Raw genomic sequence first — 26,048 nt, forward strand, 5'->3', positions numbered from 1 at the left:
CATGAAACAGGAGGAACATCCAGCTTCATGGTAAAACATACAGTGATAACAGATATAGCGATAACAGATATAGCGAATACAGATATAGCAATCACAGATATAGCAATCACAGATATAGCGATAACAGATACAGCGATAACAGATACAGAGATAACAGATGTAGCGATAACAGATATAGCGATAACAGCATGTTAATTGCAGTCCAAGCCCCACTGACCTGTGGCATCTCTGTGTAGCGAGCTCCAGACTCTGAGATGTCGTTGATGTCCTTCAGCAGGCGATCCAGATGAGGCATCTCTGGACACATCTCCTCCACAGAGTCAGGCATACTCAAGACTGTACAGAGAATGGCAGAGAGTTAGTCATTTTTTACATTTTTGTATCTTTATTTAACTGGGCAAGTCAGTTAAGAATAAATTCTTATTTACAAAGATGGCCTATACCGGCCAAAACCGGACAACGCTGGGCCAATTGTGCGCCGTCATATGGGACTCCCAATCACAGCCAGATGTGATACAGCCTGGATCACCATCATACACCGTTAATATACAGTACATAGGACTGGTTTCCCAGACGTTGATTAAAACTGGTCCTGGACTAAAATGCATGGTCCAGGACAACGGCCCTGTGTCCAGGACTACGGCCCTTACAGTAGAACTAAGGATGTAGTGGAGGTCAATGCAAGGGGATCTGGGTTGTTATCAAGATAGATTGGTCCTGATAGTATTGTGACTGCAGAGTAGTGACTTACTGGCCCTCTCTCGCGGTGTCTTGGTGTTGAAGACAGACAGGGGGTTGTGAGCGTTGAGATCAGGCTCCAGGAAAGCTACAGGCATGGCTCCTACCAGGGTGGCCAGACACTCCCCTAGGGCTGGTAGGTGCCTGGAGGGAACATACAGAGACATTAACACACGCAGAGACATTAATACATACAGAGACATTAACACACACAGAGACATTAATACATACAGAGACATTAACACACACAGAGACATTAATACACAGAGACATTAATACACACACAGAGACATTAATACACACAGAGACATTAATACACACACAGAGACATTAATACACACAGAGACATTAACACACACAGAGACATTAATACACACAGAGACATTAATACACACACAGAGACATTAATACACACAGAGACATTAATACACACAGAGACATTAATACACACACAGATACATTAATACACACACAGAGACATTAATACACACACAGAGACATTAATACACACACAGAGACATTAATACACACACAGAGACATTAATACACACAGAGACATTAACACACACAGAGACATTAATACACACACAGAGACATTAATACACACACAGAGACATTAATACACACAGAGACATTAATACACACACAGAGACATTAATACACACAGAGACATTAACACACACAGAGACATTAATACACACAGAGACATTAACACACACAGAGACATTAACACACACAGAGACATTAATACACACACAGAGACATTAATACACACAGAGACATTAATACACACAGAGACATTAACACACACAGAGACATTAATACACACAGAGACATTAATACACACACAGAGACATTAATACACACACAGAGACATTAATACACACAGAGACATTAACACACACAGAGACATTAATACACACAGAGACATTAATACACACACAGAGACATTAATACACACAGAGACATTAATACACACAGAGACATTAACACACACAGAGACATTAATACACACAGAGACATTAACACACACAGAGACATTAACACACACAGAGACATTAATACACACAGAGACATTAATACACACAGAGACATTAACACACACATAGAGATTAACACACACAGAGTCATTAATACACACATGGACATTAATACACACAGAGACATTAACACACACAGAGAGACATTAATACACACAGAGACATTAATACACACAGAGACATTAATACACACAGAGACATTAACACACACAGAGAGACATTAATACACACAGAGACATTAATACACACAGAGACATTAATACACACAGAGACATTAACACACACAGAGAGACATTAATACACACAGAGACATTAACACACACACAAAGACATTAACACACACAGAGACATTAACACACACAGAGACATTAACACACACAGAGACATTAACACACACACACACATTAACACACACAGAGACATTAACACACACACACACATTAACACACACAGAGACATTAATACACACAGAGACATTAATACACACACAGACATTAATACACACACAGACATTAACACACACAGAGACATTAATACACACAGAGACATTAATACACACAGAGACATTAACACACAGAGACATTAATACACTCAGAGACATTAATACACACAGAGACATTAACACACGCAGAGACATTAACACACACAGAGACATTAACACACACACACACAATTACACACCAAAATACATTATTACACACACACCGTCCATTCACATTTACAGTAGATGTGTACATTGCTGCGTCACAGCCCTCTGAAGGACAGAGGAGATTCAGCAACACAGAGGACAATGGAATTCATTTTTTGCTAAAAGTAGAACCAACGCGTTTCGGCTTTCAGTCTTTTTTTCCCCACTTACAGCACTCAAACGTAACATAGAATACATAAAAGATTACAGACATTGTGATTTTTCCAGTCTGTGTTGGATGGAGTCTTTCTCCTCCAATCATCCAGAGAGATTTGATCACCGTCATCCTCTATCCTGCAGTAGCTGATGGGATGAGGCCTCATACCTCTCTATGAAGATGTGTTTCCCCGTGCCCAGTGAGTAGAGACAGGTCACGATGCGATAGCACGACAGCTGGACATCATCCACTGGAAAACACAACACACACAGCTCAGATTTCCAGGCTAAGCTTCAGTCAATTTAACACTCTCTTTTTTTTCAGAGAAGGCCACGATGGGCATCCTGCTCAATCTGACTGACACTGAGTGATCCTGTGATGCATAAGGGCAGGGGAGTTTTCAAACCTGTCCTCGGGGAGCCCCAGATGTTTCACCATTTTTGTTGTAGCCCTGAATTAGCCGACCTGAATCAATTAATCAAGGGCTCGATAATGAGTTGACAAGTTGAATCAGTTGTGCTTGCTCTGGAATAGTTTAAATACACGGAACAGCTGGGGCTCCCAGAGAAGACGTTTGAAAACCATTGCACTAGTGGACAAGCACATGATGCTACCAGTGTAAATTAATTAAAATAACATTAACTCACCCAGCAGGTAGACTCCAAAGTTGTGCATGGTGACGTGTTCGAACAGAGCTGTGAGGATGGGCAGCAGAGCGGTGGTGGCGTAGGTGATGTTCTGGGTCAAGCCCTTCATCTGGCTCCTGGACTGGCTGAACTTCCCCAGTTTCAGCATCTCCAGAGTCTTCTCTAGGTCCTCCGCTGCGTTCTCAAATAACGTCCTGACCCCAGCCTTCACCATCTCTGAGCCTGACTTCATCACTGTCCTGGGAGGGGAGGAAGAGAACAGAAGGAGAGGTGTAAGAACGACAGAACAGAGGAGAGGTGTAAGAACGACAGAACAGAAGGAGAGGTGTAAGAATGACAGAACAGATGGAGAGGTATAAGAACGACAGAACAGAAGGAGAGGTGTAAGAACGACAGAACAGAAGGAGAGGTATAAGAATGACAGAACAGAAGGAGAGGTATAAGAACGACAGAACAGAAGGAGAGGTGTAAGAACGACAGAACAGAAGGAGAAGTGTAAGAACGACAGAACAGAAGGAGAGGTGTAAGAACGACAGAACAGAAGGAGAAGTGTAAGAACGACAGAACAGAAGGAGAGGTATAAGAACGACAGAACAGAAGGAGAGGTGTAAGAACGACAGAACAGAAGGAGAGGTGTAAGAACGACAGAACAGAAGGAGAAGTGTAAGAACGACAGAACAGAAGGAGAGGTGTAAGAACGACAGAACAGAAGGAGAGGTGTAAGAACGACAGAACAGAAGGAGAGGTGTAAGAACGACAGAACAGAAGGAGAAGTGTAAGAACGACAGAACAGAAGGAGAGGTGTAAGAACGACAGAACAGGAGAAGTGTAAGAACGACAGAATAGATGGAGAGGTGTAAGAACGACAGAACAGAAGGAGAAGTGTAAGAACGACAGAACAGAAGGAGAGGTGTAAGAACGACAGAACAGAAGGAGAGGTGTAAGAACGACAGAACAGAAGGAGAGGTGTAAGAACGACAGAACAGAAGGAGAAGTGTAAGAACGACAGAACAGAAGGAGAAGTGTAAGAACGACAGAACAGAAGGAGAGGTGTAAGAACGACAGAACAGAAGGAGAGGTGTAAGAACGACAGAACAGAAGGAGAGGTGTAAGAACGACAGAACAGAAGGAGAGGTGTAAGAACGACAGAACAGAAGGAGAAGTGTAAGAACGACAGAACAGAAGGAGAAGTGTAAGAACGACAGAACAGAAGGAGAAGTGTAAGAACGACAGAACAGAAGGAGAAGTGTAAGAACGACAGAACAGAAGGAGAAGTGTAAGAACGACAGAATAGATGGAGAGGTAACAGATTCTCCTATAGTGAAAAAGGAACCTCTGTACCTAAATCAGGTTCAGTATTTAATGGCTGAGCTTTTGGTCAGTAATGACCTTCATAAGATATTGTCCTCACACAGGGGAGCCATTGTTTTAATGGATTCCTACAGCAGCCATGCATGGATGGATTTACATGGATACAAAAGCAACACTAGTGTTCACATGAGTGCAAAGAATAATGATGAAGAGAAATGGCTAAAGTCTTTATTTACATTAACGTCGTAAGCATTCTCTTACCCTTTACTATTTATTTTATTTCATTTAAAGGGCCAATCAGAAATAGACACAATAACAAAGCATCCTCCCTGCCCCTGTTTAGATAAACAACGAAGGGATGAGGCTGGAGAATTGTAACCAACACTACAGCATTTACAAGCCATTCAAGAAAAACAATCACATTCCTCAGCAAAGAGGTCCTTAGTCAACATTTTGAACTGCCCGAGAGGCACCAGAACATCAAGTTGCAGGGAGATGAGGTTTCAATCAGTGTTTTATATATATTTCCACACTATGATGTTGGAATAATACTATGAAATTGTGAAAATTATGATAATTCCCCTTTAGGGTAAGAGCTGTTTGAAAATTTCAGCCTGTTTTGATGGGATGGAGTTTTGGCCTACCATGATGACATCACCAGGCATTAAATTAGTTAATAGACCAATAAAAAAAGAGAGTACCAAACCTCTCTGCCAATAACAGCTAGTCGTCGGTGTTCCCCTCCCCACTCAGACAACTTCTAGACAGTCCTAGATAAATTCTTGCTTGAGAAATTGCTCTTCACTAAGAACCTATTTTTGTTTCTTTTTGACCATTTTAAATGAAAACAATCACAGTAAGGTGCTTCATTTGTACCCAGAAATGATTTGATATTGAGATGAAAAAACAGCTGCATTGGACCTTTAAGAGAAGACAGAGGTTTGTTCTACAGGCTCTATAAAAGGCTCTTACCTTGTGTCCAGGGAATGAGCCAGGATGTGTAGACAGCTCACCATAATAGCCGAGTCGCTCCCTAAGAAAACACATTGTCATTGATATGGAAATCACTGAGCAAAGAGTACAAGCAGTGCTGACCGAGTATAAATCAGAGCACTGTGGCACACTGCTGAAGGCCTGGCACACTGCTGAAGGCCTGGCACACTGCTGAAGGCCTGGCAGAGTGGTAAAGGACTGGCACACAGGTAAAGGACTGGCACACAGGTAAAGGCCTGGCACACAGTTAAAGGCCTGGCACACAGTTAAAGGCCCGGCACACAGTTAAAGGCCCGGCACACAGTTAAAGGCCCGGCACACAGTTAAAGGCCCGGCACACAGTTAAAGGCCCGGCACACAGGTAAAGGCCCGGCACACAGTTAAAGGCCCGGCACACAGTTAAAGGCCCGGCACACAGTTAAAGGCCCGGCACACAGGTAAAGGCCCGGCACACAGGTAAAGGCCCGGCACACAGTTAAAGGCCGGCACACAGTTAAAGGCCCGGCACACAGTTAAAGGCCCGGCACACAGTTAAAGGCCCGGCACACAGTTAAAGGCCCGGCACACAGGTAAAGGCCCGGCACACAGGTAAAGGCCCGGCACACTGGTAAATGCCCGGCACACTGGTAAATGCCCGGCACACTGGTAAAGGCCCGGCACACAGTTAAAGGCCCGGCACACAGTTAAAGGCCCGGCACACTGGTAAAGGCCTGGCACACAGTTAAAGGCCCGGCACACAAGTAAAGACATTGACAGACTGGTAAAGGCCTGGCACACAGGTAAAGACATTGACAGACTGGTAAAGGCCTGGCACACAGGTAAAGACATTGACAGACTGGTAAAGGCCTGGCACACAGGTAAAGACATTGACAGACTGGTAAAGGCCTGGCACACAGGTAAAGGCCTGGCACACAGGTAAAGACATTGACAGACTGGTAAAGGCCTGGCACACAGGTAAAGACATTGACAGACTGGTAAAGGCCTGGCACACAGGTAAAGGCCTGGCACAGAGGTAAAGACATTGACAGACTGGTAAAGGCCTGGCACAGAGGTAAAGACATTGACAGACTGGTAAAGGCCTGGCACTGAGGTAAAGACATTGACAGACTGGTAAAGGCCTGGCACAGAGGTAAAGACATTGACAGACTGGTAAAGGCCTGGCACACAGGTAAAGACATTGACAGACTGGTAAAGGCCTGACACACAGGTAAAGACATTGACAGACAGGTAAAGGCCTGGCACAGAGGTAAAGACATTGACAGACAGGTAAAGGCCTGGCACAGAGGTAAAGACATTGACAGACAGGTAAAGGCAATGACGAGGTGGTCCTTACCAAAGAGTGAAATCCTGTGTCTGACAAGAGCTGCCATCTTACAGAAAAGGCTGGAAAATATAGGAGAGCAAAGGGAATGAAACAACCAGAGAAAGAAAGGAGAGAAGAACCAAGCAGGAAAACAAGAAAATAGCTCACAAGTTGTTCATGTTTATTGTAGTACCCAGTCTGACATCAACCCGTAACTACCTTCCCTAGACACCAGGCTAGGTGAACTTTCCTCCATATTGCTTACACCTCTATCTGATCCTCACAGGTCTAAAGGTCTCTGACTAGACACACTCACATTAGAAGACTGTGGCTGGGGATTCTGTGTTGATTTCAGACTGGCAACATTGTCATTCACCAGTGTGTCCAGTCCCACTTACAGGTACCTTACCTGGTGATCATCTCCTTCTCTTTGTTAGAGGCGTAGCCACTGCTGCTCAGGTTCTTACTGGGCGAGGACAGGAAGTACATGCTGTGGTTCTTAAAGTACATGTCTATGAGAGGTAGCAGCACCTATAGGGCAGGTTGGGAGGAGAAGGGGTGGATCAAGGCAGAGCTTAGAAAGCCTATTCCACAGTGTCTACAATTCATTTCCTGTCTATTGTTGAAAGACTTTACATCCATACCTTGGCAAAGAATTTGATTTCCTGATCGTGAGGTGATTTGTCTGTCTTTCCACTGGTGGCCATGGCCTCTGGGAAGAAAAACAAAACACGTTCAAATATGTATAAAACTTAAACTAGACACTAACTTGACTAAATTACATTCACATTAATTGTCAATTCCATATTTCAAAGCACATTAATTAATTCAATGTCTGAGTGGACTCACCCAGGTGAGCAATGAACTCCTGAGCTGAGTCCACATACTTCAGAATCCTCTTGAGGAACGTGTAGGCAAACCTCTTCTCCATGGACGACGAGTCCGGCTCCATGTCCTTCAGGTCTCTGCAGAACATCAATAACAAACAATAGTACTTTATTGATCCCCAAAGGGGACATTTGTTTGCAGCAGTTATATATATATATATATATATATATATATATATATATAAGTGTCATGAAAGCCTGTTTTAGTCAGCTGATTACTGTTTTAGTCAGCTGATTACGGTTTTAGTCTGCTGATTACTGTTTTAGTCTGCTGATTACTGTTTTAGTCAGCTGATTACGGTTTTAGTCTGCTGATTACTGTTTTAGTCACGCCTGCTCCCGCTCCCCCTCTCTGGCGCTCGAGTGCACCAGGCTGCCCATCATTACGCACACCTGTCACCATCATTACGCGCATCAGTGTTCATTGGACTCACCTGGACTCTTTCACATTTTGATTGCCTTCCCTATATCTGTCTGTTCCTCTGTTTCAGCCCTGTGTCAGCATTAATGTCGTTTTTGTTTTCCCTGTCCTGTTTCATGTCTGTTTATTAATTAAATGTTCACTCCCTATAATTGCTTCTCATCTCCAAGCGTCTGAATGCTGACACCCATGTTGGAAGGATCAGGGAGTTTGTTTTGTTTTTGTTAGTGAGGCACACCCGATGGAACCGGAGGTGCCTCAGCTGGCTCGTCGGGCTTCCACACCTTAGCTGGCTCGAGAGGTTTCCTTGCCTCGGTTGGCTCGGCAAGCTCCCACCCCATGTCACGCCTCAGCGGGATTGTCAGGCTCCCACGCCTCAGCGGGATTGTCAGGCTCCCACGCCTCAGCGGGATCTTCTGGCTCCCACGCCTCAGCGGGATCGTCAGGCTCCCACGCCTCAGCGGGATTGTCAGGCTCCCACGCCTCAGCGGGATTGTCAGGCTCCCACGCCTCAGCGGGATCGTCTGGCTCCCACGCCTCAGCGGGATCGTCTGGCTCCCACGCTTCAGCGGGATCGTTTGGCTCCCACGCCTCAGCCGGCTCGTCGGCCTTCTACGCCTCAGCCGGCTTGTCCATCTCCCTTGTCTCGGCCGGCCCGTCAGGGGTACTGTTATGCCTGCTCCCACTCCCCCTCAAAACGTGAAGGAGTCCAGGTGAGTCCAATGAGCGCTGATGCGTGCTTGAGGGCACCAGGCTGCCCATCATTACGCACACCTGTCACCATAATTATGCGCATCAGCGCTCATTAGACTCACTTGGACTCCTTCACGTTTTGATATATCCTACATCTGTCTGTTCCTCTGTTTCATCCGCGTGTCAGCATTAATGTAATTTGTGTCCAAACGCTGTCCTGTTTCATGTCTGTTTATTAACTAAAATGTTCACTCCCTGTACTTGCTTCTCGTCTCCAAGCGTCTGTCCTAACAGTTTTAGTCTGCTGATTAGTGTTTTAGTCTGCTGATTAGTGTTTTAGTAAGCTGATTAGTGTTTTAGTCTGCTGATTAGTGTTTGTCTGCTAATTAGTGTTTTAGTCTGCTGATTAGTGTTTTAGTCTGCTGATTATTGTTTTAGTCTGCTGATTTTGGTTTTAGTCTGCTGATTAGTGTTTTAGTCTGCTGATTAGTGTTTTAGTCTGCTGATTAGTGTTTTAGTCAGCTGATTAGTGTTTTAGTCAGCTGATTGGTGTTTAGTCTGCTGATTGGTGTTTTAATCTGCTGATTACGGTTTTAGTCTGCTGATTAGTGTTTTAGTCAGCTGATTAGTGTTTTTTTGATACTCTGATTGGTTAGAGACGATCCAATCTCTGACGAGTTTTGTTTTGTACAACACTCCTCGTGCCCCTCGTCACCACAAACCACTTCAATGCTGGCAGTCTCAGACTGAAGTATGTAGCTAACGACAGAGCAGCTGAAGAACTTAGTGTGAGTCATCAGGATAAAAGTTCAGGTGGTATCTCTTTCATTTTAACACATTCAGTTGCCAACTGAACGTGACTTTGACAGAATGTAAGAAACTGTGATTGGCAGATTGCAAGCAATCAGTTAATCAATCAATCCATCCTCGGTGGTAACAGACAGGTGCAGTAAGTTAGGGGGAGTCTCTGACCTGGTGACGATATATCCATTGATCTGCAGGAACTTAAAGAGATCCTGGGCCTTCTCTCTGTCTCTGTACTTCTCCTTGGCTGTCAGGGTGTCATAGGGCACCAGCAACGGGTGGCTCCCTCCTCCTGGGGCAGACAGCACACATCAAACAGTGGCAACACGTTCACAAAAGTACAGTCAAGTCTTACACACGCTTGAACGTACACTTTGCATGCTGTATTCCTGGGTGGTTACTGTGGGTGTGTTTGTAAAGTCACTCTGGCCATCTACTCTGATTTCTCGTCTGTGCCAGAGAGCAGAATACCTGAGGAATTTACGGCTGCGCAATACCCATTGAATATGACCAGTGTCAGTAAACGTCAGGGGAAAACAACGCAATTCAGGTGTTACCAGCAGCACAGCTACAGTCACTAACGCTCTGGATAACATGAAAACAGCCTAACCAGTTCTGCTAAGGAGAGTAAAATGGTCAGAGTGAGGTGTCCATACTCCTCGGCCAGAGCGTCCAGTGTGCGATCTGAACGCTCCAAGAGAGAGCGAAATGCTCAGAATTTACAGACGTACAAATTCACTCTGGCACTCCAGAGTTAATTTACAAACACACCATGTATCTCATTGGGTGATTACAAGGGATGACTGGCCCTGTGACTGGACTACATACCTTTACTGTTCAGCTCAGTCTTCTTCTTCTTGGCCCAGATGTTGTGGTAGTTCTCTGCTACGACCTCCACCATCCCCTACAGGGGGAACACACACACATAGACATGGAGAACAATCACTTGAATGTGTTATGGTGTACAACAGACCTGGGTTCCAATACTATTTCAAATCTTTCAAATACTCTTCCTTAGAGTGGCAGGCGGGGTGGGGTTAGTACTTTTGGGACTATGCTATTTGTCCGATTGAAAAAGGTAACCGTAAACAAAGCACAACAAATTCCAATAGCATGTGAACCCATGTCTGATGCACAGTACAGAGCAACAACCATGCCCCACAGCACACTGTACCTGCTTAGTAACATGACATCAGATATGATGTCATATTACATTATATAGTATCAGGATTTGATAGTGGGTAAAACATTCTGGAGGACATCGTTCAATAACAATAACATAACAACATAGCAATTGTTCCATGGCAACAACCTGCAACTCTCTGGATAGAGTAATATTGTTCAGATCCAATGGTGGTTCCGGGATGAATTCGTTATCGTTGTCCTGTCAACATTAAAAGATAATACAATGAATAAATAACTACAGAAATGGGTGATCTGGTGTATCGACGTAGGTGACGTTAGCCATTCCAAAACATGAAAACACACACACACTACCTGAGTGGACTCGGAGATCTTGCTTTGTTTCTCGATGAACATGGCCTCTCCCTCTTTGGTCCTCTCCATGTTCCAACCCATAGCCAGCATGCTCTTTAGAGACTCCTTCACTGGCCAGCGGTACGTTTCTCTCTCCTACACAGGGAGGACACAAGCACACACACTGTGTAAATGACCCTTTCAATTATTTCTGTCACAATTAATACACTAATCTCATGTGATAGATCGTTAGCTAGCTAGCGCAAATAAATGTGGCTCTGGATTCCGAGGTTAGTGTTATAGTATCAACAGTACCTTCTCACTGAGTGACAGGTTAGTTATAGTATCAACAGTACCTTCTCACTGAGTGACAGATTAGTGTTATAGTATCAACAGTACCTTCTCACTGAGTGACAGATTAGTGTTATATTATCAACAGTACCTTCTCACTGAGTGACAGATTAGTTATAGTATCAACAGTACCTTCTCACTGAGTGACAGATTAGTGTTATAGTATCAACAGTACCTTCTCACTGAGTGACAGGTTAGTGTTATATTATCAACAGTACCTTCTCACTGAGTGACAGATTAGTGTTATATTATCAACAGTACCTTCTCACTGAGTGACAGATTAGTGTTATATTATCAACAGTACCTTCTCACTGAGTGACAGGTTAGTGTTATATTATCAACAGTACCTTCTCACTGAGTGACAGATTAGTGTTATAGTATCAACAGTACCTACTCACTAAGTGACAGATTAGTTATAGTATCAACAGTACCTTCTCACTGAGTGACAGATTAGTGTTATAGTATCAACAGTACCTTCTCACTGAGTGACAGATTAGTGTTATAGTATCAACAGTACCTTCTCACCAGTTGACAGATTAGTGTTATATTATCAACAGTACCTTCTCACTGAGTGACAGGTTAGTGTTATATTATCAACAGTACCTTCTCACTGAGTGACAGATTAGTGTTATAGTATCAACAGTACCTTCTCACTGAGTGACAGGTTAGTTATATTATCAACAGTACCTTCTCACTGAGTGACAGATTAGTGTTATATTATCAACAGTACCTTCTCACTGAGTGACAGATTAGTGTTATATTATCAACAGTACCTTCTCACTGAGTGACAGGTTAGTGTTATATTATCAACAGTACCTTCTCACTGAGTGACAGATTAGTGTTATAGTATCAACAGTACCTTCTCACTGAGTGACAGGTTAGTGTTATATTATCAACAGTACCTTCTCACTGAGTGACAGATTAGTGTTATAGTATCAACAGTACCTTCTCACTGAGTGACAGATTAGTGTTATAGTATCAACAGTACCTGCTCACTGAGTGACAGATTAGTGTTATATTATCAACAGTACCTTCTCACTGAGTGACAGGTTAGTGTTATATTATCAACAGTACCTTCTCACTGAGTGACAGATTAGTGTTATAGTATCAACAGTACCTTCTCACTGAGTGACAGATTAGTGTTATAGTATCAACAGTACCTTCTCACTGAGTGACAGATTACTGTTATAGTATCAACAGTACCTTCTCACTGAGTGACAGATTAGTTATAGTATCAACAGTACCTTCTCACTTAGTGACAGATTAGTGTTATATTATCAACAGTACCTTCTCACTGAGTGACAGATTCGTGTTATAGTATCAACAGTACCTTCTCACTGAGTGACAGGTTAGTTATAGTATCAACAGTACCTTCTCACTGAGTGACAGATTAGTGTTATAGTATCAACAGTACCTTCTCACTGAGTGACAGATTAGTTATAGTATCAACAGTACCTTCTCACTGAGTGACAGATTAGTGTTATATTATCAACAGTACCTTCTCACTGAGTGACAGATTAGTTATAGTATCAACAGTACCTTCTCACTGAGTGACAGATTAGTGTTATATTATCAACAGTACCTACTCACTGAGTGACAGATTAGTGTTATAGTATCAACAGTACCTTCTCACTGAGTGACAAATTAGTGTTATATTATCAACAGTACCTTCTCACTGAGTGACAGGTTAGTTATAGTATCAACAGTACCTTCTCACTGAGTGACAGATTAGTGTTATATTATCAACAGTACCTTCTCACTGAGTGACATATTAGTTATAGTATCAACAGTACCTTCTCACTGAGTGACATATTAGTGTTATATCATCAACAGTACCTTCTCACTGAGTGACAGATTAGTGTTATAGTATCAACAGTACCTTCTCACTGAGTGACAGGTTAGTTATATTATCAACAGTACCTTCTCACTGAGTGACAGGTTAGTTATAGTATCAACAGTACCTACCCACTGAGTGACAGGTTAGTGTTATAGTATCAACAGTACCTTCTCACCAGTTGACAGATTAGTGTTATATTATCAACAGTACCTTCTCACTGAGTGACAGGTTAGTGTTATATTATCAACAGTACCTTCTCACTGAGTGACAGGTTAGTTATAGTATCAACAGTACCTTCTCACTGAGTGACAGATTAGTGTTATAGTATCAACAGTACCTTCTCACCAGTTGACAGATTAGTGTTATATTATCAACAGTACCTTCTCACTGAGTGACAGGTTAGTGTTATATTATCAACAGTACCTTCTCACTGAGTGACAGATTAGTGTTATAGTATCAACAGTACCTTCTCACTGAGTGACAGATTAGTGTTATATTATCAACAGTACCTTCTCACTGAGTGACAGATTAGTGTTATATTATCAACAGTACCTTCTCACTGAGTGACAGGTTAGTGTTATATTATCAACAGTACCTTCTCACTGAGTGACAGATTAGTGTTATAGTATCAACAGTACCTTCTCACTGAGTGACAGATTAGTGTTATAGTATCAACAGTACCTTCTCACTGAGTGACAGATTACTGTTATAGTATCAACAGTACCTTCTCACTGAGTGACAGATTAGTTATAGTATCAACAGTACCTTCTCACTTAGTGACAGATTAGGGTTATAGTATCAACAGTACCTTCTCACTGAGTGACAGGTTAGTGTTATAGTATCAACAGTACCTTCTCACTGAGTGACAGATTAGTTATAGTATCAACAGTACCTTCTCACTGAGTGACAGATTAGTGTTATATTATCAACAGTACCTTCTCACTGAGTGACAGATTAGTTATAGTATCAACAGTACCTTCTCACTGAGTGACAGATTAGTGTTATATTATCAACAGTACCTACTCACTGAGTGACAGATTAGTGTTATAGTATCAACAGTACCTTCTCACTGAGTGACAAATTAGTGTTATATTATCAACAGTACCTTCTCACTGAGTGACAGGTTAGTTATAGTATCAACAGTACCTTCTCACTGAGTGACAGATTAGTGTTATATTATCAACAGTACCTTCTCACTGAGTGACATATTAGTTATAGTATCAACAGTACCTTCTCACTGAGTGACAGATTAGTGTTATATTATCAACAGTACCTTCTCACTGAGTGACAGATTACTGTTATAGTATCAACAGTACCTTCTCACTGAGTGACAGGTTAGTTATATTATCAACAGTACCTTCTCACTGAGTGACAGATTAGTGTTATAGTATCAACAGTACCTTCTCACTGAGTGACAGGTTAGTTATAGTATCAACAGTACCTTCTCACTGAGTGACATATTAGTGTTATATCATCAACAGTACCTTCTCACTGAGTGACAGATTAGTGTTATAGTATCAACAGTACCTTCTCACTGAGTGACAGGTTAGTTATATTATCAACAGTACCTTCTCACTGAGTGACAGGTTAGTTATAGTATCAACAGTACCTTCTCACTGAGTGACATATTAGTGTTATATCATCAACAGTACCTTCTCACTGAGTGACAGATTAGTGTTATAGTATCAACAGTACCTTCTCACTGAGTGACAGATTAGTGTTATAGTATCAACAGTACCTACTCACTAAGTGACAGATTAGTGTTATAGTATCAACAGTACCTTCTCACTGAGTGACAGATTAGTGTTATATTATCAACAGTACCTTCTCACTGAGTGACAGATTAGTTATAGTATCAACAGTACCTTCTCACTGAGTGACAGGTTAGTTATATTATCAACAGTACCTTCTCACTGAGTGACAGATTAGTGTTATAGTATCAACAGTACCTTCTCACTGAGTGACAGATTCGTGTTATATTATCAACAGTACCTTCTCACTGAGTGACAGGTTAGTTATAGTATCAACAGTACCTACCCACTGAGTGACAGGTTAGTTATAGTATCAACAGTACCTTCTCACTGAGTGACAGATTAGTGTTATAGTATCAACAGTACCTTCTCACTGAGTGACAGGTTAGTTATATTATCAACAGTACCTTCTCACTGAGTGACAGGTTAGTTATAGTATCAACAGTACCTTCTCACTGAGTGACAGATTAGTGTTATATTATCAACAGTACCTTCTCACTGAGTGACAGATTAGTGTTATAGTATCAACAGTACCTTCTCACTGAGTGACAGGTTAGTTATATTATCAACAGTACCTTCTCACTGAGTGACCGGTTAGTTATAGTATCAACAGTACCTTCTCACTGAGTGACAGGTTAGTTATAGTATCAACAGTACCTTCTCACTGAGTGACAGATTAGTGTTATAGTATCAACAGTACCTTCTCACTGAGTGACAGATTCGTGTTATATTATCAACAGTACCTTCTCACTGAGTGACAGATTAGTTATAGTATCAACAGTACCTTCTCACTGAGCGATTTATAGGGCTTCAGCAGTGGGTGAGTTTTAGCCTTGTCATCCACACTCTCTCCCATTTTCCAACCCGCTGTCACCTGGAAATCAAGAATTAGGCCATGTTAATCCAGGAGTTAGGCGATGTTAGGCCAAGAGTTAGGCCATGTTTGGCCAGGAATTAGGCCATATTAGGGCCAGGAATTTGGCCATGTTAGGCCATGAGTTAGGCCATGTTAGGCCAGGAATTCGGCCATGGTCGGCCAGGACTAAGGCCATGTACAGTTGAAGTGGGAAGTTTACATACACCTTAGCCAAATACGTTTAAACTCAGTTGTCACATTTCCTGACATTTAATCCTAGTAAAAATTCTCTGTTTTAGGTCAGTTAGGATCACCACTTTATTTTAAGAATGTGAAATGCCAGAATAATAGTAGAGAGAATGATTTATTTCAGCTTTTATTTCTTTCATCACATTCCCAATGGGTCAGAAGTTTACATAGTATTTTACAAGTATTACAAGGATTCATATTGTACAAGTATTCATATTTGGTAGCATTGCCTTTAAATTGAATAACTTGGGTCAAACGTTTCGGGTAGCCTTCCACAAGCTTCCCACAATAAGTTGGGTGAATTTTGGCCCATTCCTCCTGACAGAGCTGGTGTAACTGAGTCAGGTTTGTAGGCCTCCATGCTCACACACCCTTTTTCACTTCTGCCCACAAATTTTCTATGGGATTGAGGTCAGGGCTTTGTGATGGCCACTCCAATACCTTGACTTTGTTGTCCTTAAGCATTTTGCCACAACTTTGGAAGTATGTTTGGGGTCATTGTCCATTTGGAAGACCCATTTGCGACCAAGCTTTAACTTCCTGACTGATGTCTTGAGATGTTGCTTCAATATATCCACATAATTTTCCTGCCTCATGATACCATCTATTTTGTGAAGTGCACCAGTCCCACCTGCAGAAAAGCACCCCCACAACGTGATGCTGCCACCCCCGTGCTTCACGGTTGGGATGGTGTTCTTCGGCTTGCAAGCCTCCCCCTTTTTCTTCAAACATAATGATGGTCATTAAGGCCGAACAGTTCTATTTTTGTTTCATCAGTCCAGAGGACATTTCTCCAAAAAGTACGATCTTTGTCCCCATGTGCAGTTGCAAACCGTAGTCTGGCTTTTTTATGGCGGTTTTGGAGCAGTGGCTTCTTCCTTGCTAAGCGGCCTTTCAGGTTATGTCGATGTAGGACTCGTTTTACTGTGGATATAGATACTTTTGTACCTGTTTCCTCCAGCATCTTCACAAGGTTCTTTGCTGTTGTTCTGGGATTTATTTGAACTTTTCGCACCAACGTTCCTGAGCGGTATGATGGCTGCCTGGTCCCATGGTGTTTATACTTGCATACTATTGTTTGTACAGATGAACGTGGTACCTTCAGGCGTTTGGAAATTGCTCCCAAAGATGAACCAGATTTTATTTCTGAGGTCTTGGCTGATTTATTTAGATTTTCCCATGGTGTCAAGCAAAGAGGCACTGAGTTTGAAGGTAGGCCTTGAAATACATTCACAGGTACACCTCCAATTGACTCAAATGATGTCAATTAGCCTATCAGAAGCTTCTAAAGCCATAACATAATTTTCTGGAATTTTCCAAGCTGTTTAAAGGCACAGTCAACTTAGTGTATGTAAACTTCTGACCCACGGGAATTGTGATACAGTGAATTATAAGTGAAATAATCTGTCTGTAAACAATTGTTGGAAAAATTACTTGTGTTATGCACAAAGTAGATGTCCTAACCGACTTGCCAAAACTATAGTTTCTTAACAAGACATTTGTGGAGTGGTTGAAAAATAGGTTTTAATGACTCCAACCTAATTGTATGTAAACCTCCGACTTCAACTGTATATACCTTACATTTAAACTCGTATACAGGAAAGACAGCGTCTGAACCTAGTTTTTGAGGTTACAGTACCTTCTCTGAGGACCACTTGACGTGGGAATGCTCTGCAAACTTGTTGGCGATGTAGTCCAGTTTCTCTGGAAGGGAGATACTAAGAAAGAAGGAGGAGACAGACGCCACTATTAGTCCTTCACTTCAATACAGCCTAGACATCTAGTGAGGTAAGGGCTAGTCTCCCTCTGCTCCCATCTTTTAGTCATATATGATGTCGTAATGAGCCTGTGTGTTCTGGGGATTCTGACCTTCATGTCCTGCTTTTGGTCATTTGTGTTCAAAAAAACTTTTAAATGTCAAAGTCTCTCTCTCTCTCCCTGGGCCACTTACTTGGCAGTGTTAATGGGTTTGGGGTCGAAGTTGCCGTGTGCATCCACAGACGCCTGCTTCTCCAGGGTGGCACCAGGGCTGGCATCCACATAGTCAGGTGGCAACGCCCCAGCGGTAGCGCACAGACAGGCCATGCCAGTCTTGAACAGGTCAGAGTCAAACTTCTGTATGGGGGGAGAAAAAACAGAGACAGGGGAAACAGAGGGGAGGCATACAGAGACAGAGGGGAGACAAACAGAGACAGGGGGAGACAGAGGGTTCACAAACAAAGACAAGGGGGAGACAAACAGAGACAGGGAGAGACAGAGGGGAGACAAACAGAGACAGGGGGAGACAAACAGAGACAGGGTGAGACAGAAGGGTCACAAACAAAGACAGGGGGAGGCAAAGGGGTGAGGTAGCACACAGAGACAGGGGAGACAGAGGGGTGACAAACAAAGACAGGGGAAACAGAGGGGAGACAAACAGAGACAGGGGAAACAGAGGGGAGGCATACAGAGACAGGGTGGGACAGAGGGGTCACAAACAAAGACAGGGGGAGGCAGAGGGGTGAGGTAGCACACAGAGACAGGGGAGACAGAGGGGTGAGGTAACAAATAGAGACAGGGGAGACAGAGGGGTGAGGTAACAAATAGAGACAGGGGAGACAGAGGGGTGAGGTAATAAATAGAGGTAGGGGAGACAGAGGGGTGAGGTAATAAATAGAGGTAGGGGAGACAGAGGGGTGAGGTAATAAATAGAGACAGAGGAGACAGAGGGGTGAGGTAATAAATAGAGGCAGGGGAGTCAGAGGGGTGAGGTAATAAATAGAGGTAGGGGAGACAGAGGGGTGAGGTAACGAATAGAGACAGGGGAGACAGAGGGGTGAGGTAATAAATAGAGACAGGGGAGGCAGAGGGGTGAGGTAATAAATAGAGACAGGGGAGGCAGAGGGGTGAGGTAATAAATAGAGACAGGGGAGACAGAGGGGTGAGGTAATAAATGAGACAGGGGAAACAGAGGGGTGAGGTAATAAACAGAGACAGGGGAGACAGAGGGGTGAGGTAACAAATAGAGACAGAGGAGACAGAGGGGTGAGGTAATAAATAGAGGTAGGGGAGACAGAGGGGTGAGGTAATAAATAGAGACAGGGGAGACAGAGGGGTGAGGTAATAAACAGAGACAGGGGAGACAGAGGGGTGAGGTCACAAATAGAGACAGGGGAGTCAGAGGGGTGAGGTAATAAATAGAGACAGGGGAGTCAGAGGGGTGAGGTAATAAATAGAGACAGGGCAGTCAGAGGGGTGAGGTCACAAATAGAGACAGGGGAGTCAGAGGGGTGAGGTAATAAATAGAGACAGGGGAGTCAGAGGGGTGAGGTAATAAATAGAGACAGGGGAGACAGAGGGGTGAGGTAATAAATAGAGACAGAGGAGACAGAGGGGTGAGGTAATAAATAGAGACAGGGGAGACAGAGGGGTGAGGTAACAAATAGAGACAGGGAAGACAGAGGGGTGAGGTAATAAATAGAGACAGAGGAGACAGAGGGGTGAGGTAATAAATAGAGACAGGGGAGACAGAGGGGTGGGGTAATAAATAGAGGTAGGGGAGACAGAGGGGTGAGGTAACAAATAGAGACAGGGGAGACAGAGGGGTGAGGTAATAAATAGAGACAGGGGAGACAGAGGGGTGAGGTAATAAATAGAGGTAGGGGAGACAGAGGGGTGAGGTAATAAATAGAGGTAGGGGAGACAGAGGGGTGAGGTAATAAATAGAGACAGGGGAGACAGAGGGGTGAGGTAATAAATAGAGACAGGGGAGACAGAGGGGTGAGGTAATAAACAGAGACAGGGGAGACAGAGGGGTGAGGTAATAAATAGAGGTAGGGGAGACAGAGGGGTGAGGTAACAAATAGAGACAGGGGAGACAGAGGGGTGAGGTAATAAATAGAGACAGGGGAGACAGAGGGGTGAGGTAATAAATAGAGGTAGGGGAGACAGAGGGGTGAGGTAACAAAAAGAGACAGGGGAGACAGAGGGGTGAGGTAATAAATAGAGTTAGGGGAGACAGAGGGGTGAGGTAATAAATAGAGGTAGGGGAGACAGAGGGGTGAGGTAATAAATAGAGACAGAGGAGACAGAGAGGTGAGGTAATAAATAGAGACAGGGGAGACAGAGGGGTGAGGTAGCACACAGAGACAGGGGAGACAGAGGGGTGAGGTAACAAATAGAGACAGGGGAGACAGAGGGGTGAGGTAATAAATAGAGACAGAGGAGACAGAGGGGTGAGGTAGCACACAGAGACAGGGGAGACAGAGGGGTGAGGTAATAAATAGAGACAGGGGAGACAGAGGGGTGAGGTAATAAATAGAGACAGGGGAGACAGAGGGGTGAGGTAGCACACAGAGACAGGGGAGACAGAGGGGTGAGGTAACAAATAGAGACAGGGGAGACAGAGGGGTGAGGTAATAAATAGAGGTAGGGGAGACAGAGGGGTGAGGTAATAAATAGAGACAGAGGAGACAGAGGGGTGAGGTAACAAATAGAGACAGGGGAGACAGAGGGGTGAGGTAATAAATAGAGACAGAGGAGACAGAGGGGTGAGGTAGCACACAGAGACAGGGGAGACAGAGGGGTGAGGTAATAAATAGAGACAGGGGAGACAGAGGGGTGAGGTAATAAATAGAGACAGGGGAGACAGAGGGGTGAGGTAGCACACAGAGACAGGGGAGACAGAGGGGTGAGGTAACAAATAGAGACAGGGGAGACAGAGGGGTGAGGTAATAAATAGAGGTAGGGGAGACAGAGGGGTGAGGTAATAAATAGAGACAGAGGAGACAGAGGGGTGAGGTAATAAATAGAGACAGGGGAGTCAGAGGGGTGAGGTAATAAATAGAGACAGGGGAGACAGAGGGGTGAGGTAATAAATAGAGACAGGGGAGACAGAGGGGTGAGGTAATAAATAGAGACAGGGGAGACAGAGGGGTGAGGTAATAAATAGAGACAGGGTAGACAGAGGGGTGAGGTAATAAATAGAGACAGGGGAGACAGAGAGGTGAGGTAATAAATAGAGGCAGGGGAGACAGAGGGGTGAGGTAATAAATAGAGACAGAGGAGACAGAAGGGTGAGGTAATAAATAGAGACAGAGGAGACAGAGGGGTGAGGTAATAAATAGAGACAGGGGAGACAGAGGGGTGAGGTAACAAATAGAGACAGGGGAGTCAGAGGGGTGAGGTAATAAACAGAGACAGAGGAGACAGAGGGGTGAGGTAATAAATAGAGGCAGGGGAGTCAGAGGGGTGAGGTAATAAATAGAGACAGAGGAGACAGAGGGGTGAGGTAATAAATAGAGACAGAGGAGACAGAGGGGTGAGGTAATAAATGAGACAGGGGAGACAGAGGGGTGAGGTAACAAATAGAGACAGGGGAGACAGAGGGGTGAGGTAATAAATAGAGACAGGGGAGACAGAAGGGTGAGGTAATAAATAGAGACAGAGGAGACAGAGGGGTGAGGTAATAAATAGAGGTAGGGGAGACAGAGGGGTGAGGTAATAAATAGAGGCAGGGGAGACAGAGGGGTGAGGTAATAAATAGAGGTAGGGGAGACAGAGGGGTGAGGTAATAAATAGAGACAGAGGAGACAGAGGGGTGAGGTAATAAATAGAGACAGGGGAGACAGAGGGGTGAGGTAATAAATAGAGACAGGGGAGACAGAGGGGTGAGGTAATAAATAGAGACAGGGGAGTCAGAGGGGTGAGGTAATAAATGAGACAGGGGAGACAGAGGGGTGAGGTAACAAATAGAGACAGGGGAGACAGAGGGGTGAGGTAACAAATAGAGACAGGGGAGACAGAGGGGTGAGGTAATAAATAGAGACAGGGGAGACAGAGGGGTGAGGTAATAAATAGAGACAGAGGAGACAGAGGGGTGAGGTAATAAATAGAGACAGGGGAGTCAGAGGGGTGAGGTAATAAATAGAGGTAGGGGAGACAGAGGGGTGAGGTAATAAATAGAGGTAGGGGAGACAGAGGGGTGAGGTAATAAATAGAGGTAGGGGAGACAGAGGGGTGAGGTAATAAATAGAGACAGGGGAGACAGAGGGGTGAGGTAATAAATAGAGGTAGGGGAGACAGAGGGGTGAGGTAACAAAAAGAGACAGGGGAGACAGAGGGGTGAGGTAATAAATAGAGGTAGGGGAGACAGAGGGGTGAGGTAATAAATAGAGGTAGGGGAGACAGAGGGGTGAGGTAATAAATAGAGACAGAGGAGACAGAGAGGTGAGGTAATAAATAGAGACAGGGGAGACAGAGGGGTGTGGTAGCACACAGAGACAGGGGAGACAGAGGGGTGAGGTAACAAATAGAGACAGGGGAGACAGAGGGGTGAGGTAATAAATAGAGACAGAGGAGACAGAGGGGTGAGGTAGCACACAGAGACAGGGGAGACAGAGGGGTGAGGTAATAAATAGAGACAGGGGAGACAGAGGGGTGAGGTAATAAATAGAGACAGGGGAGACAGAGGGGTGAGGTAGCACACAGAGACAGGGGAGACAGAGGGGTGAGGTAACAAATAGAGACAGGGGAGACAGAGGGGTGAGGTAATAAATAGAGGTAGGGGAGACAGAGGGGTGAGGTAATAAATAGAGACAGAGGAGACAGAGGGGTGAGGTAACAAATAGAGACAGGGGAGACAGAGGGGTGAGGTAATAAATAGAGACAGAGGAGACAGAGGGGTGAGGTAGCACACAGAGACAGGGGAGACAGAGGGGTGAGGTAATAAATAGAGACAGGGGAGACAGAGGGGTGAGGTAATAAATAGAGACAGGGGAGACAGAGGGGTGAGGTAGCACACAGAGACAGGGGAGACAGAGGGGTGAGGTAACAAATAGAGACAGGGGAGACAGAGGGGTGAGGTAATAAATAGAGGTAGGGGAGACAGAGGGGTGAGGTAATAAATAGAGACAGAGGAGACAGAGGGGTGAGGTAATAAATAGAGACAGGGGAGTCAGAGGGGTGAGGTAATAAATAGAGACAGGGGAGACAGAGGGGTGAGGTAATAAATAGAGACAGGGGAGACAGAGGGGTGAGGTAATAAATAGAGACAGGGGAGACAGAGGGGTGAGGTAATAAATAGAGACAGGGTAGACAGAGGGGTGAGGTAATAAATAGAGACAGGGGAGACAGAGAGGTGAGGTAATAAATAGAGGCAGGGGAGACAGAGGGGTGAGGTAATAAATAGAGACAGAGGAGACAGAAGGGTGAGGTAATAAATAGAGACAGAGGAGACAGAGGGGTGAGGTAATAAATAGAGACAGGGGAGACAGAGGGGTGAGGTAACAAATAGAGACAGGGGAGTCAGAGGGGTGAGGTAATAAACAGAGACAGAGGAGACAGAGGGGTGAGGTAATAAATAGAGGCAGGGGAGTCAGAGGGGTGAGGTAATAAATAGAGACAGAGGAGACAGAGGGGTGAGGTAATAAATAGAGACAGAGGAGACAGAGGGGTGAGGTAATAAATGAGACAGGGGAGACAGAGGGGTGAGGTAACAAATAGAGACAGGGGAGACAGAGGGGTGAGGTAATAAATAGAGACAGGGGAGACAGAAGGGTGAGGTAATAAATAGAGACAGAGGAGACAGAGGGGTGAGGTAATAAATAGAGGTAGGGGAGACAGAGGGGTGAGGTAATAAAAAGAGGCAGGGGAGACAGAGGGGTGAGGTAATAAATAGAGGTAGGGGAGACAGAGGGGTGAGGTAATAAATAGAGACAGAGGAGACAGAGGGGTGAGGTAATAAATAGAGACAGGGGAGACAGAGGGGTGAGGTAATAAATAGAGACAGGGGAGACAGAGGGGTGAGGTAATAAATAGAGACAGGGGAGTCAGAGGGGTGAGGTAATAAATGAGACAGGGGAGACAGAGGGGTGAGGTAACAAATAGAGACAGGGGAGACAGAGGGGTGAGGTAACAAATAGAGACAGGGGAGACAGAGGGGTGAGGTAATAAATAGAGACAGGGGAGACAGAGGGGTGAGGTAATAAATAGAGACAGAGGAGACAGAGGGGTGAGGTAATAAATAGAGACAGGGGAGTCAGAGGGGTGAGGTAATAAATAGAGGTAGGGGGAGACAGAGGGGTGAGGTAATAAATAGAGGTAGGGGAGACAGAGGGGTGAGGTAATAAATAGAGGTAGGGGAGACAGAGGGGTGAGGTAATAAATAGAGACAGGGGAGACAGAGGGGTGAGGTAACAAATAGAGACAGGGGAGACAGAGGGGTGAGGTAATAAATAGAGACAGGGGAGACAGAGGGGTGAGGTAATAAACAGAGACAGGGGAGACAGAGGGGTGAGGTAACAAATAGAGACAGGGGAGACAGAGGGGTGAGGTAATAAATAGAGACAGGGGAGACAGAGGGGTGAGGTAATAAATAGAGACAGAGGAGACAGAGGGGTGAGGTAATAAATAGAGGTAGGGGAGACAGAGAGGGTGAGGTAATAAATAGAGGCAGGGGAGACAGAGGGGTGAGGTAATAAATAGAGGTAGGGGAGACAGAGGGGTGAGGTAATAAATAGAGACAGAGGAGACAGAGGGGTGAGGTAATAAATAGAGACAGGGGAGAGAGAGGGGTGAGGTAATAAATAGAGACAGGGGAGACAGAGGGGTGAGGTAGCACACAGAGACAGGGGAGACAGAGGGGTGAGGTAACAAATAGAGACAGGGGAGACAGAGGGGTGAGGTAATAAATAGAGGTAGGGGAGACAGAGGGGTGAGGTAATAAATAGAGGTAGGGGAGACAGAGGGGTGAGGTAATAAATAGAGACAGGGGAGACAGAGGGGTGAGGTAATAAATAGAGACAGGGGAGACAGAGGGGTGAGGTAACAAATAGAGACAGGGGAGACAGAGGGGTGAGGTAATAAATAGAGACAGGGGAGACAGAGGGGTGAGGTAATAAACAGAGACAGGGGAGACAGAGGGGTGAGGTAACAAATAGAGACAGGGGAGACAGAGGGGTGAGGTAATAAATAGAGACAGGGTAGACAGAGGGGTGAGGTAATAAATAGAGACAGAGGAGACAGAGGGGTGAGGTAATAAATAGAGGTAGGGGAGACAGAGGGGTGAGGTAATAAATGAGACAGGGGAAACAGAGGGGTGAGGTAATAAACAGAGACAGGGGAGACAGAGGGGTGAGGTAACAAATAGAGACAGAGGAGACAGAGGGGTGAGGTAATAAATAGAGGTAGGGGAGACAGAGGGGTGAGGTAATAAATAGAGACAGGGGAGACAGAGGGGTGAGGTAATAAACAGAGACAGGGGAGACAGAGGGGTGAGGTCACAAATAGAGACAGGGGAGTCAGAGGGGTGAGGTAATAAATAGAGACAGGGGAGTCAGAGGGGTGAGGTAATAAATAGAGACAGGGGAGTCAGAGGGGTGAGGTCACAAATAGAGACAGGGGAGTCAGAGGGGTGAGGTAATAAATAGAGACAGGGGAGTCAGAGGGGTGAGGTAATAAATAGAGACAGGGGAGACAGAGGGGTGAGGTAATAAATAGAGACAGAGGAGACAGAGGGGTGAGGTAATAAATAGAGACAGGGGAGACAGAGGGGTGAGGTAACAAATAGAGACAGGGGAGACAGAGGGGTGAGGTAATAAATAGAGACAGAGGAGACAGAGGGGTGAGGTAATAAATAGAGACAGGGGAGACAGAGGGGTGGGGTAATGAATAGAGGTAGGGGAGACAGAGGGGTGAGGTAACAAATAGAGACAGGGGAGACAGAGGGGTGAGGTAATAAATAGAGACAGGGGAGACAGAGGGGTGAGGTAACAAATAGAGACAGGGGAGACAGAGGGGTGAGGTAATAAATAGAGACAGGGGAGACAGAGGGGTGAGGTAATAAATAGAGGTAGGGGAGACAGAGGG

The 26,048-nt window shown here is 44.6% G+C and overlaps 1 protein-coding gene across 5 annotated transcripts in view; it reads right to left on the reverse strand.

Moving 5' to 3' along the window:
- Window positions 1–26,048, reverse strand: part of LOC106571102 (ryanodine receptor 3) — a 229,681-nt gene that overhangs the window by 47,182 nt on the left and 156,451 nt on the right. For all 5 annotated transcript variants that reach the window (XM_045695568.1, XM_045695569.1, XM_045695565.1 and 2 more), the window contains 16 exons: window positions 18,154–18,317; window positions 17,842–17,920; window positions 15,882–15,971; window positions 11,180–11,314; window positions 10,995–11,066; window positions 10,511–10,586; window positions 9,851–9,974; window positions 7,727–7,842; window positions 7,522–7,589; window positions 7,287–7,408; window positions 6,908–6,957; window positions 5,554–5,614; window positions 3,271–3,509; window positions 2,792–2,873; window positions 752–882; window positions 218–336 (listed from right to left, as the gene is read on the reverse strand). In XM_045695568.1, the coding sequence (XP_045551524.1) occupies window positions 218–336; window positions 752–882; window positions 2,792–2,873; window positions 3,271–3,509; window positions 5,554–5,614; window positions 6,908–6,957; window positions 7,287–7,408; window positions 7,522–7,589; window positions 7,727–7,842; window positions 9,851–9,974; window positions 10,511–10,586; window positions 10,995–11,066; window positions 11,180–11,314; window positions 15,882–15,971; window positions 17,842–17,920; window positions 18,154–18,317 (1,728 nt within the window). The remainder of the gene's footprint in view (window positions 1–217; window positions 337–751; window positions 883–2,791; window positions 2,874–3,270; window positions 3,510–5,553; window positions 5,615–6,907; window positions 6,958–7,286; window positions 7,409–7,521; window positions 7,590–7,726; window positions 7,843–9,850; window positions 9,975–10,510; window positions 10,587–10,994; window positions 11,067–11,179; window positions 11,315–15,881; window positions 15,972–17,841; window positions 17,921–18,153; window positions 18,318–26,048) is intronic.

Source organism: Salmo salar, chromosome ssa15 (assembly GCF_905237065.1).
Source record: "Salmo salar chromosome ssa15, Ssal_v3.1, whole genome shotgun sequence".
NCBI classification, from domain to species: Eukaryota; Metazoa; Chordata; class Actinopteri; order Salmoniformes; family Salmonidae; genus Salmo; species Salmo salar.